The 13,473-nt window shown below is 38.4% G+C and overlaps 2 protein-coding genes across 2 annotated transcripts; one reads left to right on the forward strand and one right to left on the reverse strand.

The window, feature by feature from the left end:
• Window positions 1–34: 34 nt before the first annotated feature.
• Window positions 35–3,178, forward strand: crym (crystallin, mu). Its single transcript, XM_067487587.1, has 8 exons — window positions 35–814; window positions 895–1,045; window positions 1,184–1,246; window positions 1,352–1,453; window positions 1,970–2,153; window positions 2,270–2,391; window positions 2,490–2,574; window positions 2,701–3,178. The coding sequence occupies exons 1-8, from the start codon at window positions 579–581 to the stop codon at window positions 2,766–2,768; spliced, it is 1,011 nt and encodes a 336-aa protein (XP_067343688.1). The 5' UTR covers window positions 35–578; the 3' UTR covers window positions 2,769–3,178.
• Window positions 3,179–3,331: 153 nt separating this feature from the next.
• Window positions 3,332–9,136, reverse strand: LOC137105419 (ras-related C3 botulinum toxin substrate 1). Its single transcript, XM_067487589.1, has 6 exons — window positions 8,836–9,136; window positions 7,115–7,186; window positions 6,804–6,921; window positions 6,249–6,311; window positions 5,306–5,465; window positions 3,332–4,811 (listed from the first exon to the last, which is right to left on the reverse strand). The coding sequence occupies exons 1-6, from the start codon at window positions 8,868–8,870 to the stop codon at window positions 4,681–4,683; spliced, it is 579 nt and encodes a 192-aa protein (XP_067343690.1). The 5' UTR covers window positions 8,871–9,136; the 3' UTR covers window positions 3,332–4,680.
• Window positions 9,137–13,473: the final 4,337 nt, after the last annotated feature.

Genomic DNA, 13,473 nt, shown 5'->3' on the forward strand with positions numbered 1-13,473 from the left:
GCATCCACATAAAACGGTAGGTAATTCAGCCAACACGGATTGCTTCACGCTACTGGCCAATATGAAACGTTTCATTTAAAGTATAGTAATTCTTTAAACGAGTTCTATTAGCAAACAATGTTATTGTCCTTTCACAATTCAACACTTATGCAACATGGTCTGTAAAACATTAAACCACATACATGTTTATGCATATTTAATTTTTGTATTAAAGTATCCGATTTAAGAGGCTAAAATACTGAAGAGAAATCTCCGTCAGATTGGGAAAAAAATGATTGGTAAAATTAACAAAAATGCAGTAAAAGTCCGTTACAATTTACGAGACCACCAGGACTCCATTAAGCACAAATTCATCCAAGTATTGTAATCCAACATATAGAGTTTTAGATAAATTCAAAAATCCGCGGGTATTAATTTAATTATATATATAACAGAAAAAAATAGATTTGCTAGTCACTGATTTGTCTAATAAATCGGGCTCCCAGGTTTTCCGCAAGTTACTTCCTGTTAAAGGCAAGCTAAGCATTCCCAGACGTGTCTGTGTTCCTTCTTTACTGGAGATTTACTGCAGCTCTTGAATGCAACTCGCTCACGCGGGTTTGAACTTTGAGCCACTGACTCGTGTGAGAGCTGCAGAAGCCGAAGCCATGGCCGAACCTCCTGTTGTCATATGGAAGCATGAAGTTAAGCGGCTGTTGCGGTACAAAGAGTTGATCCCGCGTCTGGAGGAGGCTTTGGGTAAGTTTTCCAGAAGGGACAGCGCTGAAGTGATCCAGCCTGTGCGGACCACTGTGGCCCTGCAGAAACACAACGGGTAGGCTCGTAGTAAACTTAAGGTTCCGTTCTAACAAATTATAATTTAACAGTATGTCTGACAATAGTTAACTGTTACAGCTTCATGGGACTAATGCCTACATACATGGAGAATGATGGAGTCTTGTGCACAAAGTGTGTGTGTTTTTACAAGAGGGAGGATGGATCGACTCTGCCTTCCACTCAAGCCACAGTGATGCTACTGGATCCAGAGTATGGTAATGTTAAGGCTGTAAGTAAAAATGATCCATGTATGAGTGGGCTGGGCTTAGCACAAACAAACAATGCAATGAAAAACCATAAATGTTCAGGTTCCACCTGTTGAACAGATATGTTCTCAGACCAGTAATAACATGTTTCCAACCTGCAGGTTATGGATGGAGAAATCATCACAAGCATGAGGACAGCTGCAGCCTCAGCCATCTCTGCTAAAGTGCAGTATACTTCCCTTTGTATCTATTCACAGTGCCCGCTTTAACCCTGCAGTGTTCTAACATTGATACTCTTTGGTCTGTCCCAATGTGATTTTCTCATGCAGCTGCTGATGCATCCTGATGCAGATGTGCTGACCATCATAGGAACTGGCAATCAGGCCCTGAGTCACTATAATGTCTTCACTGAAATGTTTTCCTTTAAAGAGGTATGAGTAGTGAGTGTGAAGAGAATCAGTTGTCTTTTGTCTTACTACTTCTCAACAATTGTTAGAATTCTGAAGGACGGGCTGTTGATAGACAACGTTAAAGGTGCAGAAATACACACATACATTTTTTTCTGAGTTGAAGGTTGAAATGATGAAATGATTGACAAACTTTGTCTTGGCTGTATGGTTAATATGAAGCTGGAGCCAGCAGCTGGTTACCAAGCATAAAGACTGGAAATTTCAGTCTGGCTCAGTCCAAAGGTAACAGCGACTACCAGCACATCCAAAACTTACTAATTTACAATTGACAAAGTCACATTAGCTGTTAGGCATTGTTTTTGGTCTTCATGCAAGATAAGCGCCTGCCAGCTGTAGCTTCACATGCAGTGTACAGACACTGATTCATGCTTTCAGTCTTCTCACTTAACAATAAGCAAAAAAATGGTTTAAGGTATTTCTTAAAATATTATATTAAATATATACAACTGTATTACTTCATCTGGCTCTTCTCTACAGGTGCGCGTTTGGAGCCACACAAGAGAGGGAGGGGAGAGGTTTAGGCACTCTGTCAGTGGCCCTGTGATACCATATGTCTCGGTGGAGGAGGCTGTGAGGGGAGCAGATGTCATAGTGACAGTAACGAGATGTACAGAGCCGGTGCTGTTTGGTCAGTGGGTCAAGCCCGGAGCCCATGTGGCAGGTCAAAAGGAAAAATTTACATACAAACAAAATAAAAGAGGAAATATTTGGGCATTTGGGCAAATCCCTTATCTTAAGAAAAGCTTGACCCTGCATTTCCCTCCTGTTGCCGGGCAGCGGTGGGAGCGTGCAGGCCAGATTGGAGGGAGCTGGACGATGTGCTGATGAAGGAGGCGGTGGTGTACACTGACAGCAGGGAGGGAGCAAAGACAGAGTCTGGTGATGTTATCCTCTCCGGGGTTAGTCCGTCATGGTGCTTTCTAAAAGATAACTTATGTTTGGCTCCCTTTGCAGAACATGAATGGGGAAAATATGACTGTGGGTCTGCTCTTTTCAGGCAGACATTTTTGCAGAGCTTGGAGAGGTCATAAATGGGACAAAACCTGCTCACAGAGACAAGACAACGGTGTTCAAATCCCTTGGTAAGTCCGACATAATGTAGGTCTAGTACTAATAGCATGTTGTAACTACCTTATTTTTCTCACTCATCATAAATCCTGTACTATTTTTGTAAGTAATTAACAAAAGTAAATGTGTTGTTTTGACAGGAATGGCAGTTGAAGATGCAGTGTCTGCTAAGCTGGTATTTGACCAGTGGAAAGTCGATACCGGCTAGTCATGAGAGGGCCAAGTGGTGTATTTCTGAACTAGCTTCTCTGTTTTAAGGAAATATAGTTTAGGAAGAAATATCTATGTCTAAACAAAATCTTTTGTTTTCCATGTTTAAAAAAACTAAATTGTGTATTTAATGCTAAATATTTAGGTCGATTAATTATACAGCCAATCAATATAAAAATAAACCTCAATCATTTTGGTTGGTAATTTGTGGAAGCAATGCATCAAGCAAGTTAAAGAGGAGTCTACACCCATGCCAGAAGGTATATGAACCTGCACAATACTGTGTTAATCCTGCTGGTGGCTTTATAAATGTCTGTCAACTTAATTACAACGGTTCACTAGTTGTTGAGATATTAACATCTTGGTTTACAGCATTTACAGGTTTCAGTTTTCAAACAAAGATCTGGCTATTTTTTAAGACGTAATAATCAATTAAGTTTGGTTTAAGCACTGGGATGGAAAGTCTAATAAGTATTTATCACTATTTTTTGCCACGGTATAAATGAAAATAAATCAGTGAACTGTTGCTAGGACAAGTGATAAAAAAACAAAAGGAAAAAATAACTTTTTGGTAAATTTATTTGCCTAAAAAAACAAAATCAGCTGTACTTTTAGATACTATGAAAAATTTTGCCAAATCTAGCAACAAAGTACATAAACGTGAGCACTGAATGTTATAGAAACATGAATGAATCCAGATGTACACTTTTTTCCCTAGAACCCTCATGCATTTGATCATTGCTCTTTTCTAAATAAAACATCTGCTGAATAGTTATTGCTTGTGGTCATACTGTACAACAAAACAAAATCACTGCAACCTTCAAGTGCTAGTACATTGGCTCAAAGACTTCATATAACACAGTACCAGATGGGGTCAGAACGATATGGTTACGCACAACCATAACAGCAACATGTGCAGCTTATACTGAAAAGAAAAGCCTAAATACACAAAGCACGTTCTGAGCACGAATTCAGAGAAAACTTGAAATGATTGGGTCAAGCTTTTACACATCAACAGAGAATGAGCCAGCACCACAACTCTGGCTGCACTGCACTTTCACATGCCCATAAAACACTGTGTATTCATTCAAATATAGCAAGAAGAGAGCAATGGTCTCACCTAGAAAGCTTTTAGGAACAAAATGACCTAATTACCTGCTTAGGGATTTAGATGCTCAATTACTGCAGAGAGTATTTCTTACTCAGCACACTTGAAATAAGTGATGAAAATATTAAGCTGTTTCCTTATAACAGCATAGTGAAATCTTTAAGAAAGTTACAGCTACATTAAACAGAAAGAAAAAAAACACTATTGTTCATGTAGTGACTACAAAGTGAGGACTGTGGACTGAGTTTTGGCAATGACTCAGTTTTGTTAGATGACATAAAAAAAATTAATTCAACCACATATGACATAAAACTGACAAAGAAAATGGAGAAATTAGAGTTTCTAAAAATGTAAAATGTCATCAAGGCAGCAGGAATCTCTTAGTGTAGGGGGAAGAGCAACGTGACTACGTCTTTCTTTTACAGTCATCTATGGTATCTTCATAATAAATTCATGTTCATGTAGTGTTTTCTTCACAATGTAAGAGAGAAAAATTACCATAAGAACTTTTCTCCCTAATTAACCCCACACCCTTCATCAACCCCCCCACCCTTACATTCCCCCAGGCCTTAACTTCATCTTGTCAATCTGAAAGGACTACACAGCTGTAAGCAACATAAAACCAGATGTGACAAAACACCCCACTGCTTTAATCTGTGAAGTTCTTTCAGATGGAAATCTGATCTACTAAAGCTCATACATAAGAAAGGACGTGGGGTGAACAGATATTTTGGGGACCCAGTCATCACCCGTTTCCCTCATAATAGACCAGTTCTGATTTTCTGCTCCGTGTGGTTCTTAATTACAATAGATTGCACTTTCTCTTCTTTTTCTTGATGGGCGGTGGGCACAGGACTGCCCTGATGGCTTCGTCAAACACTGTCTTGAGCCCGCGCTGTGTCAGGGCAGAGCACTCCAGATACTTCACTGCACCTGTTGCACCGAGATGGATTTCAGAGAAAAAGCAGAGAAACAGGTTGGTAAACCAGCTTGTTTTTTTTGCTTGACATGTTTTTACAGCCAAAAAGAATTTTAAACATTGAGTAAGATAATTCAGGGGTGTTTTCTATCAATGTAACAGTGTGATTGTTTATCAAAAAACATAGTTCTACACTCTTAACTGCACGTGGAGCATAGGGCTTTCAAACTTTTGCTTTGGTACTGGTGATGATGAAAGAACATTTGTATTAGCTGAATGTACATTGTTATAGAATTAGGATTAGGGTTTGGGTTGCATCCCCTTGCATATGTAGTTTCAGTGTAAGTGGATGCGATTTTAACCTTAAACTAAAAATAATAATGTGGCACATTCAGCTAAGCACTATTGTTCTTTTATTATCAAAAGTAATATTTTTGTGAGTTTAAGTGTGACATAATTTTCAACTGATCTAAACATGTTTTAGTGTCTTTGTAGAGCCTCAACTGACTTATTTCTTTAGCCATAGCCAAGCCTTGAGGGTAGATGATGGGGGAAAGTTTCTTCTCCTTTAGCTTTTCAATAGTGTCCTTGTCGTCCCTCAGGTCCAGCTTGGTGCCAACAAGGATGATGGGTGTGTTTGGGCAGTGATGTCTCACTTCCGGGTACCACTGCAGAAGGAGGGAACAAAGTCACAGGATGCACATGGACAACATGACAGTCTTTGGAATGTGGTTAGGTTGCTAAAAATAGTTGGTTTCTTTCTCAGTTTCCTGATTGTTATCCAAAATCAACATGATGCGACCTTTGCAGGAAACCAGGATACGAACGTCCACCAACAATTAGCAATCCTGCTGTTACAATGTATATCTTTTGTTTATTTCTGTTACTTTACAAACTGTACTACAAATAATTTCCTTCAATCTTGCAACTATGCCAAAATAAGAAAACAACAAACATTCCCTTATCAACACATTTCCATTTAAACAAAGCAATACAACAATCTGTGTGCTATAGAACAATTTGTCTTTTTGTAAACAAAGAACCCAGCATATTTTGTCCAGTTCTTCAGTATTATGTTGGTGTGTATATATATATATATATATATATATATATATATATATATATATATATATATATATATATATATATATATATATATATATATATATATATATATATATATATATATATATATATATATATATATATATATATGTGTGTGTGTGTGTGTGTGTGTGTGTTGTTAGGCTTTATTTACTTAACAACTACTTTGGGATTTTAGTTTCACTCTATGTCACTTTAGAAAAATCCAATCAGGCTCACGGTAAAAATCTAATAAATTTTTGTCAACTTAAACTGACCATAAAACTTAATGGAAAGCAGTTACATAATAATATAATTATTATTGGCTTAATTAATAACTGCACACTTAAATAGCAGGCTGTTCTTACCTTGGCACGGACGTTTTCAAAGGAAGCTGGACTGACGAGTGAAAAGCAAATCAAAAATACATCCTGAGAAGGGAAAGATGACCAACATCAATATATCATTAAAAACATAATCAGCACTGTGGCTAAGTTTCTATTACAACTGAGAAAGGAACAACCACAAACTCATATTACAATTAATCAACACAATGATGCTAAATATAAACACACATGATACAATAGTGACTTAATCCACATAAGTCAATAAATTTAAATGGGTCCTGGAGGTTAAATACAAACAGACTCACTGTGAGTCTCTGGCAAAGAAGCCAGTTTGTTGTGAGGACAAAGAGGGCACACAAGACCTCCCTTTCACTTTCTCTAGCCATCGTTCAGATAAGTGTATAGGTACTGTGAATACATGGCTCTACTCTGCTGAGTGCATAGCTTCTGTCTTAAGAGTTACAGGCCACAGAACAACTGCAAATAAACAGTATTCATTCTAACAATGTCTGGCTGAAACTAGTCTGTACAGGGCACTGGCCAGAGAGCAGCAGTTTTTACTACTAGCATACATACTGTCTGTGGGTAGGACAGTGGTCTGAGTCTGTCATAGTCCTCCTGTCCTGCTGTATCCCACAGGCCCAGGTTTACTGGTTTCCCATCGACCATCACATTGGCAGAGTAGTTGTCAAAGCTGCAGGGGGAGATGGGGATAATTTATAACATGGTAATATACAGAATCTACGCACATCAAGATATTTCTCAACACATTTGTCAATCAAAATATGACTCATCCTCCCATCCCAACTGTGATCTAGCTTCATCATTTAAACCTTTCCACGTTTCTATTTGTTGACCACACCTGTGCGTCTGTGTGTGCTACTTACACCGTGGGGATGTACTCTCCAGGGAAGGCATTCGTAGTGTAGCTGATGAGCAGGCATGTTTTACCTACAGCCCTGGGATGAGGAAGAAAAAGATCAGGGACAGAGAAATGTTAACATGCAACCTTAAGAGGACAAGATCACTAGTTCATTTATACTTGAACTGTTTCAAAAGTCTGTTCTTCAGCAAAATTGAGGCATGTTTTTACAGAATACAAAGTGGGTTCAACTTGCCTTTCCTGATGGGTGAACAATTCAAGTGAGACCGGTTTAACCAGTGATCTCTAACAAAGATGGATGGATGAATGGACATGACCTCTTTTCTTTATTGTGGTATCACTTCTATTATTCTATTTATATTTACGGACTCAGCGTTTGCAGAGTGTATTATTGAAATTTGGTAAAACAAGAGCATCAGAAGGCTTGTGTTGGTATTCTATGGGTGGTGCTGTTGTGTTCTGCTTTCCAATACAAAGTACAAAACTTTGGTCCTCAACAAATGAGATGATATAAAACGAATCTGTTGTAGAAAAACTTTTTTCTGTAAGATGTTGCAAAAATCAAAGATAGCTATGGCAATTAGATGATGGACTGATTGAAAGTATATCAATTAGCAGCTACATTGATAATCAATTCATTTTATAATTTTCGGCCACTTAAAAGACCCACTGATTAATAAAAACAATAAATCCATCATTACTTGTTAGTAACTGCCCTAAGAGTGTAGCAGCAAAAAGATGCAAACAAGCTAATGCAGCTAATCTGGTCAAAAATGTTATCACAGTTCAAAGACATTAATATTGATTTCCATAAATAAACCCCCGTAGACACTATTCAATTTCATCCATTAACACCTAACTGTCTGAGGCCTAAACTACTAAACTATGAAAATGAGGTTTGACCATAAATCCAAAACCAGTTTGTGTCAAGGGTCAGATGTTTGCCATTTATCTCTAATTAGACAATTTATTTTGTTAAAGCATTGTTATTCTCCAGTTTAATCTAACGCTGCTAGAGTTGTGGTTTTCATTAACATTAAACATTGGGAAATTTATGTTGCAGTTTCTATATAAATATTTGACAATAATGTACAGATCATTCTTCCAAGTTTTTACTAATTCATCAAGTGCAACAGCACACATTTGCTCACTTTTAAATCACCACAATTTGCACTGGATTCTTCTGAGTTTTTTGTAATATTAAAGTTGGCCAGATTGTCCGCTGTAAAGACTCTGGGCTAGAATAAGTTGGGATTATAGTTTGTTCTTGTTTTGACCTCCTTTAAAGATTTTATATAATGCACTAAGCTAATACTGAAAGTGGCTAAATAAACATATTTTGGTTAAAGCTGAGAAAATACACACAGTTTGTACAGAAGCAAGCGGGACAATTCAACAGCTACAAGTACCAGCTGTGTCTGTCGACATGGCAGTGTGTGTGTGGGTGTGTGTGTTATGCCATTGAGTTGCTGTGACCCAATCGGTCACACCTAACTGGAGCATGTCGATAAATCTGTCTGACCCAGCTGGACTGGAGAGTCGCCACAACAACAGCTGTTGCCCGTGTTGGCATGTTAACGTTAGCTGAGGCGTAATAGCCGCTGGCCAACTGTTGGTAACTGGGTCAACAAAAACAACCACGTTAGCTTCAGCACATTGCCATACGAATCTAACCGGGACTTTTTAGGGGTGAACGTAAACATTCAAAAAAAAAGTTCAACTTACCCGTCCCCCACCACCACACACTTAATGGCCTGCATCGGACGGCTCCTCCCGTTACAGCAGATTGTACTCTCAGTTAGCTTAGCGAGCTAACAACAGCTAATTTAAACCTCTTCGCTGTCGTAAACAAAGTAAGAGGGCATCGACCGCGATCCACAAACTTTAAAATCTTGTTATATACAAATGATCTGGCTTGTCTCGCCCTATATCAGCAGCAACCGAGCGAAGCTCCAAAGTTGAACACAAGACAGGCAACACCCAAGAAAGAAAAAACTCGGGAGGCAAGATTGAGTGATAAACGCCCACCGTTGGGAAGCTGCAGCTCCGAGATCCCTGCAGGTCATATCCGGTCAGAGCAGCACGGTCTAACCCCGCCACCTGCTGGTTCACATCCACAGCATGTGCAGCATGTAGAGGAAAAGTGACAGACAAAAAAGTGCACAGGTAGGGAGGTATATTTTACAATGCATTAGAATTGAAGTAAAATGTTTCTACATAATTAATAGTTATGCATCAACATTTAAATAAGCCTTTATATGACCGATTGCTGCAGAGAAATGTAAATACACACGTGATTTAAATGTATATGCAGGCCAACTTTGCTGTTGCCACTAGCTGATCATGAATGATACAAAATAATATGTTGAAATGTGGAATCTTCACATTAAACTGCAGTCTCACTCTGGATGCGTGAAATGTGAACAACACAAAGGTTTTAATGGTATGTATTGGCACCATTACCTGCAATTATGTTACTTTTATTTAGTTAATTCTTGGTGTAGAATGGGAAAAAGAAAAACGAGAAATCAAAATGGTGAAAATTAAATTAACTTTTGTGCCACTTTGATGTACTTATACCCTATTTTCTAAAGCTTAGTATCTACTACATCTCGTGGGGATGTCCCCCTTGTATTTCTGACAGCTATGGTTACCGTCTACTTTATTTTTATTGTTTGTTGCTTATTGTGTACGGTGACCTTGAGTGATTTCAGGCACTTTTAAATAAAACATTTTATTATTGTTATTATTATCAGCTAACTTTTAAATCATAAAATCAAAATATAAAATAGCCCCTCTTTGACCAATAACATAATGTATTAAAGAACAGTGGATGGAGCCGATCTGCATAAAGAGTATATTTAGATTTTGCTCTGGAAGTTATAATTTCCCATATCACACTTCTTTAGGTTTCTTATTGTACTGAGACCAGCTTTCAAAATATTGTTTTACCACCAATCTGCTTTGTATCTTGTATCTGCCATTTTTAAGCTTAAAGGTGATTTAAGAGATGTCAATTTTACACTTATCTTGTATTGTCTGCAGTTTGGTTTGTGAACGCTAGAGAGCAGTATTTTAGTGTTTTATGGCCGTACTCAGCGAATATTTACCTTTGACCAGAAGAGTTGTAAACCTTTATCTCTGGTTCTCCTCACTCTCTCCAACAAATCATTAACCATCATCTTTGTAATGGTTTTATTTTTCCATCAATTAGTCACTGACTCCATGGTAACCACTAAATGCAGCAGCATCTTTAGTCTCTGCACACACACTGTGGAGACACACTCCCCCACCCTCATCCACAGACGCACACACACACACGCACACACACACACACACACACACACACACACACGTTCGTAACCTTGGCTCTGGATTATACTATTGGGGGATTTCTCCAGCAAACAACACATTAATAGGATATACGCCAACATTAAATGGGGTGGGGGGATAAAAGCAGGGGAGAAACATTAATGAAGGATAAACAGGCCTGTGGTCGGCATATCGGGGGAGGTTGTAAAACAGTGGCGGCACACTGGGGCACCTTAGCGTGTCAATCAGAAAAAAACATTAAAGGAAATATCTCCCTTGAGGTTGTACACATTTAAAAGAAAAGAAAAACACATGTATATGTCTTGATTCAGTTTGATAAAAAAAGCTAAAAAAAACATACCAAGGTTAGACTGCATATAAGTCTTACATCCAAATTATCTGTATAAATCAGCCTAACATGTACTGACTCTGGTATACTGTTGGTACATGTCTGTGTTTAGCATTTCTTGCTGCCCTACTAACATACTAATAATAGCTTTGACCAATACACTTGACAGTGATTTGGCCACAGATAATTGAGCCTCTGTGAAACGTATGTGTTCTGTGTTGATTGTGCATTCAAACTATCATTGCTCTTATTAGACCTCTTTTATAGCCTCAGGCTGCATGGTTGTGTGACGAAGTTACTTAGTAAAGGAAACAATGCTTTTTTTTCTACTAAGAATTAGTTCAGCTGAGAAGTACCACTGTAAAATCTTTACTTAGTGTACAGATGTGTAGCTGGGATAGCAGCTGGTCGGTTTACCTGACCATATAGACTGGAAATGTGGAAAAAACAAGCCTGGCTCTTTTGGTAACTGTAGTAGCTGAAACTACCACCGACAAGCTTTCTTTGGTGAGTCTTTGTTGTCTACTGCTTCCATGATGCCCTGGCTATATATCCTCCTCCAAACTGCAATTGAGAGTCTCATTTTATCTGATCATTATGTTGGGTAATTAATTCTCAAAATAATCACCAAGATTTAATGACTCGTGCCACAGTGCTTCCATTTGCATAGTTGTCAGATTGATGATCTGCAGGTAATCAAAGCCTAATGCTCTGTGATTGTAGCGCACACAGCAGAATCTGGTGAATGTCTGCTATCAGGAAACAAACAGAAGTCAACCTTTTTAACATTGTAAACGCCTGATGATGAGAGTTTTCATTATGTATTGCCTGGATTTGATATAAAGCAGATGGCTGAATCCAGCTGAGACTTTGGCACGACCAGCGTAAGCCTGTACTGTATACTGCAGTAATATAGTGTTGCTATCAATCATTCAGCAGTTAAAACTGTGTTATCTGATGGATTATCCAAATATTTATTCATAGAGGAATAGTCTGATTAGAACATTAAAAATGTTCATATTTCATCTGTTAAAAAATGCCACAGCTAAATCAAAAAATAATACTTTGCCAGACATGAAAATCCCCTACTTTTTTTGCATATGCACTAACAAATCCACAAAATGACTCTTAATATGCATGTACTACTACATTCCTTAATGTCTGAACTGCCTCCAGATACTGCCTGCAAGCTTCCCCCAACCTCTCATTCAACGGCATGTGGAGCTGTGACAGAAGGATTCGAAGTTTACTTCAGGCTGGTTTCAGGCAGCTCTATACAGCTGGCTTATTAGCCAGTGGCAGCAGATGTTACGCTCCCTAAAAATAAACTGAACTTTTGAAAAAGTCCTCACTTTGCACTTAGAATGACATGAAGCACACACAGAGCTGTAGTCATAAGATGAAACGGGGGCTTCTGTCCAGTTTTATCTATTCATAAATGTACTTTTTTGACATGCTCACCATCAAGCTCATCATGCATCAGCTTTGCAATCATATCTAATCAAACAAACTTATGAGTCACATGCTACTCTGGTGGATGTGACGGGAAGTTTTGAGCCACTGGGTCAAACGGCAGGAAAACTGTGGCACTTTGCTCCAGTTAGAGCAATGTGTCCCACGTTTTTCCTCTGGCCTCAATCTCATTCTCTCTGTGTGTAGTTCTCCTTCTTCAAGTTTTCTTTCGTTCTTTGCCAGCATTGCCTGCTCCCCACCCTTAACCATTGTGTGTCACATTACTTGTGTGTTTGCATTAGCAGGAATGTGTGTGGGATTTTTGCAGATGGTTTTTCACAGAATTCTTCAGTCTCTTACTGGGTTCAAATACAGATGCTATATTCTGCAGAGGCCCAGCTTAGAATTTTTATTTGTTAAACAATAAACCTTATTTCAGAATTCTATTTTTCAAAGGAGTCTCAAATCTGTTGTTCCTAATTATGATGAGTGGGCTAGGAGACAAATCCAGTGCAGCTAAGTCAGCTCACTGTTAAGCACAGTCCAGATAAGTGCAGTTTGACTTGTTGCATTAACTTGAAGCTTTCTTGTTCTAAGGCCCAATATTTTACAATGTGCTCAACAGATATGTTGGAAGGTTGAGTAGATGTTTCCTAATCAATGAGTCATAATCAAAATAAATCAGACTTGTTCATATACAAACTCTGAGGCTGTAAGGCTCAGTGTGTACCTCATTATAACAGTATGGGTCATGAAGCAGGTTATAAGTATACGTCATACGTGCACAGCGCAGGGATGCACTAGATGCATCCGGTTCCACACAGTACAGGGTCATTTCCTTGATAAGTGCAACAAAAGTTCAGGGCATTAAACATTTTTGGGTTAGCCTGTTTGGAGAATAGAAAAAAAAAAAGCCTGACTGACACACTGATGAGGCATGTTGCAAGAAAATATCCAAACCCAACAGTACATGCGGATTTGTTGAGGATTTGGGTGTGTATTTGTCTTTGTCAGAGCATGTAGCCGTGTGTGTCTCCATGTGTACTAAATGGCAGTTTTTGCTCTTTGAGATTCCATGTTGTTCTTAATTGGTTGGAATTGGTGTAATTTACTTTTTTGGTGTTCCTATTCTACCTCAGGGTGCACTTTAAATTCTGATTAGTTAACCTTTCTTTAAAAAAAGCATGCAAACCGATTGCGTTGAGAAAAACAAGTTAACTGGAATAGGAGTACTTAGTAATGCTCTTTAA

The sequence above is a fragment of the Channa argus genome, chromosome 20 (genome assembly GCF_033026475.1).
Source record: "Channa argus isolate prfri chromosome 20, Channa argus male v1.0, whole genome shotgun sequence".
In the NCBI taxonomy this organism is placed as follows: Eukaryota; Metazoa; Chordata; class Actinopteri; order Anabantiformes; family Channidae; genus Channa; species Channa argus.

Coding starts and splice junctions, on each gene's coding strand:
- crym (XM_067487587.1), top strand. CDS start 579: ATGCAACTCGCTCACGCGGGTTTGAACTTTGAGCCACTGACTCGTGTG. Junction 1,046..1,183: donor AGTATGGTAATGTTAAGGCT/GTAAGTAAAAAT, acceptor TCCAACCTGCAG/GTTATGGATGGAGAAATCAT. Junction 2,392..2,489: donor GTGATGTTATCCTCTCCGGG/GTTAGTCCGTCA, acceptor TGCTCTTTTCAG/GCAGACATTTTTGCAGAGCT.
- LOC137105419 (XM_067487589.1), bottom strand. CDS start 8,870: ATGCAGGCCATTAAGTGTGTGGTGGTGGGGGACGG. Junction 7,187..8,835: donor TGTGTGGTGGTGGGGGACGG/GTAAGTTGAACT, acceptor TCCTCATCCCAG/GGCTGTAGGTAAAACATGCC. Junction 6,922..7,114: donor GGAGAGTACATCCCCACGGT/GTAAGTAGCACA, acceptor CTCCCCCTGCAG/CTTTGACAACTACTCTGCCA.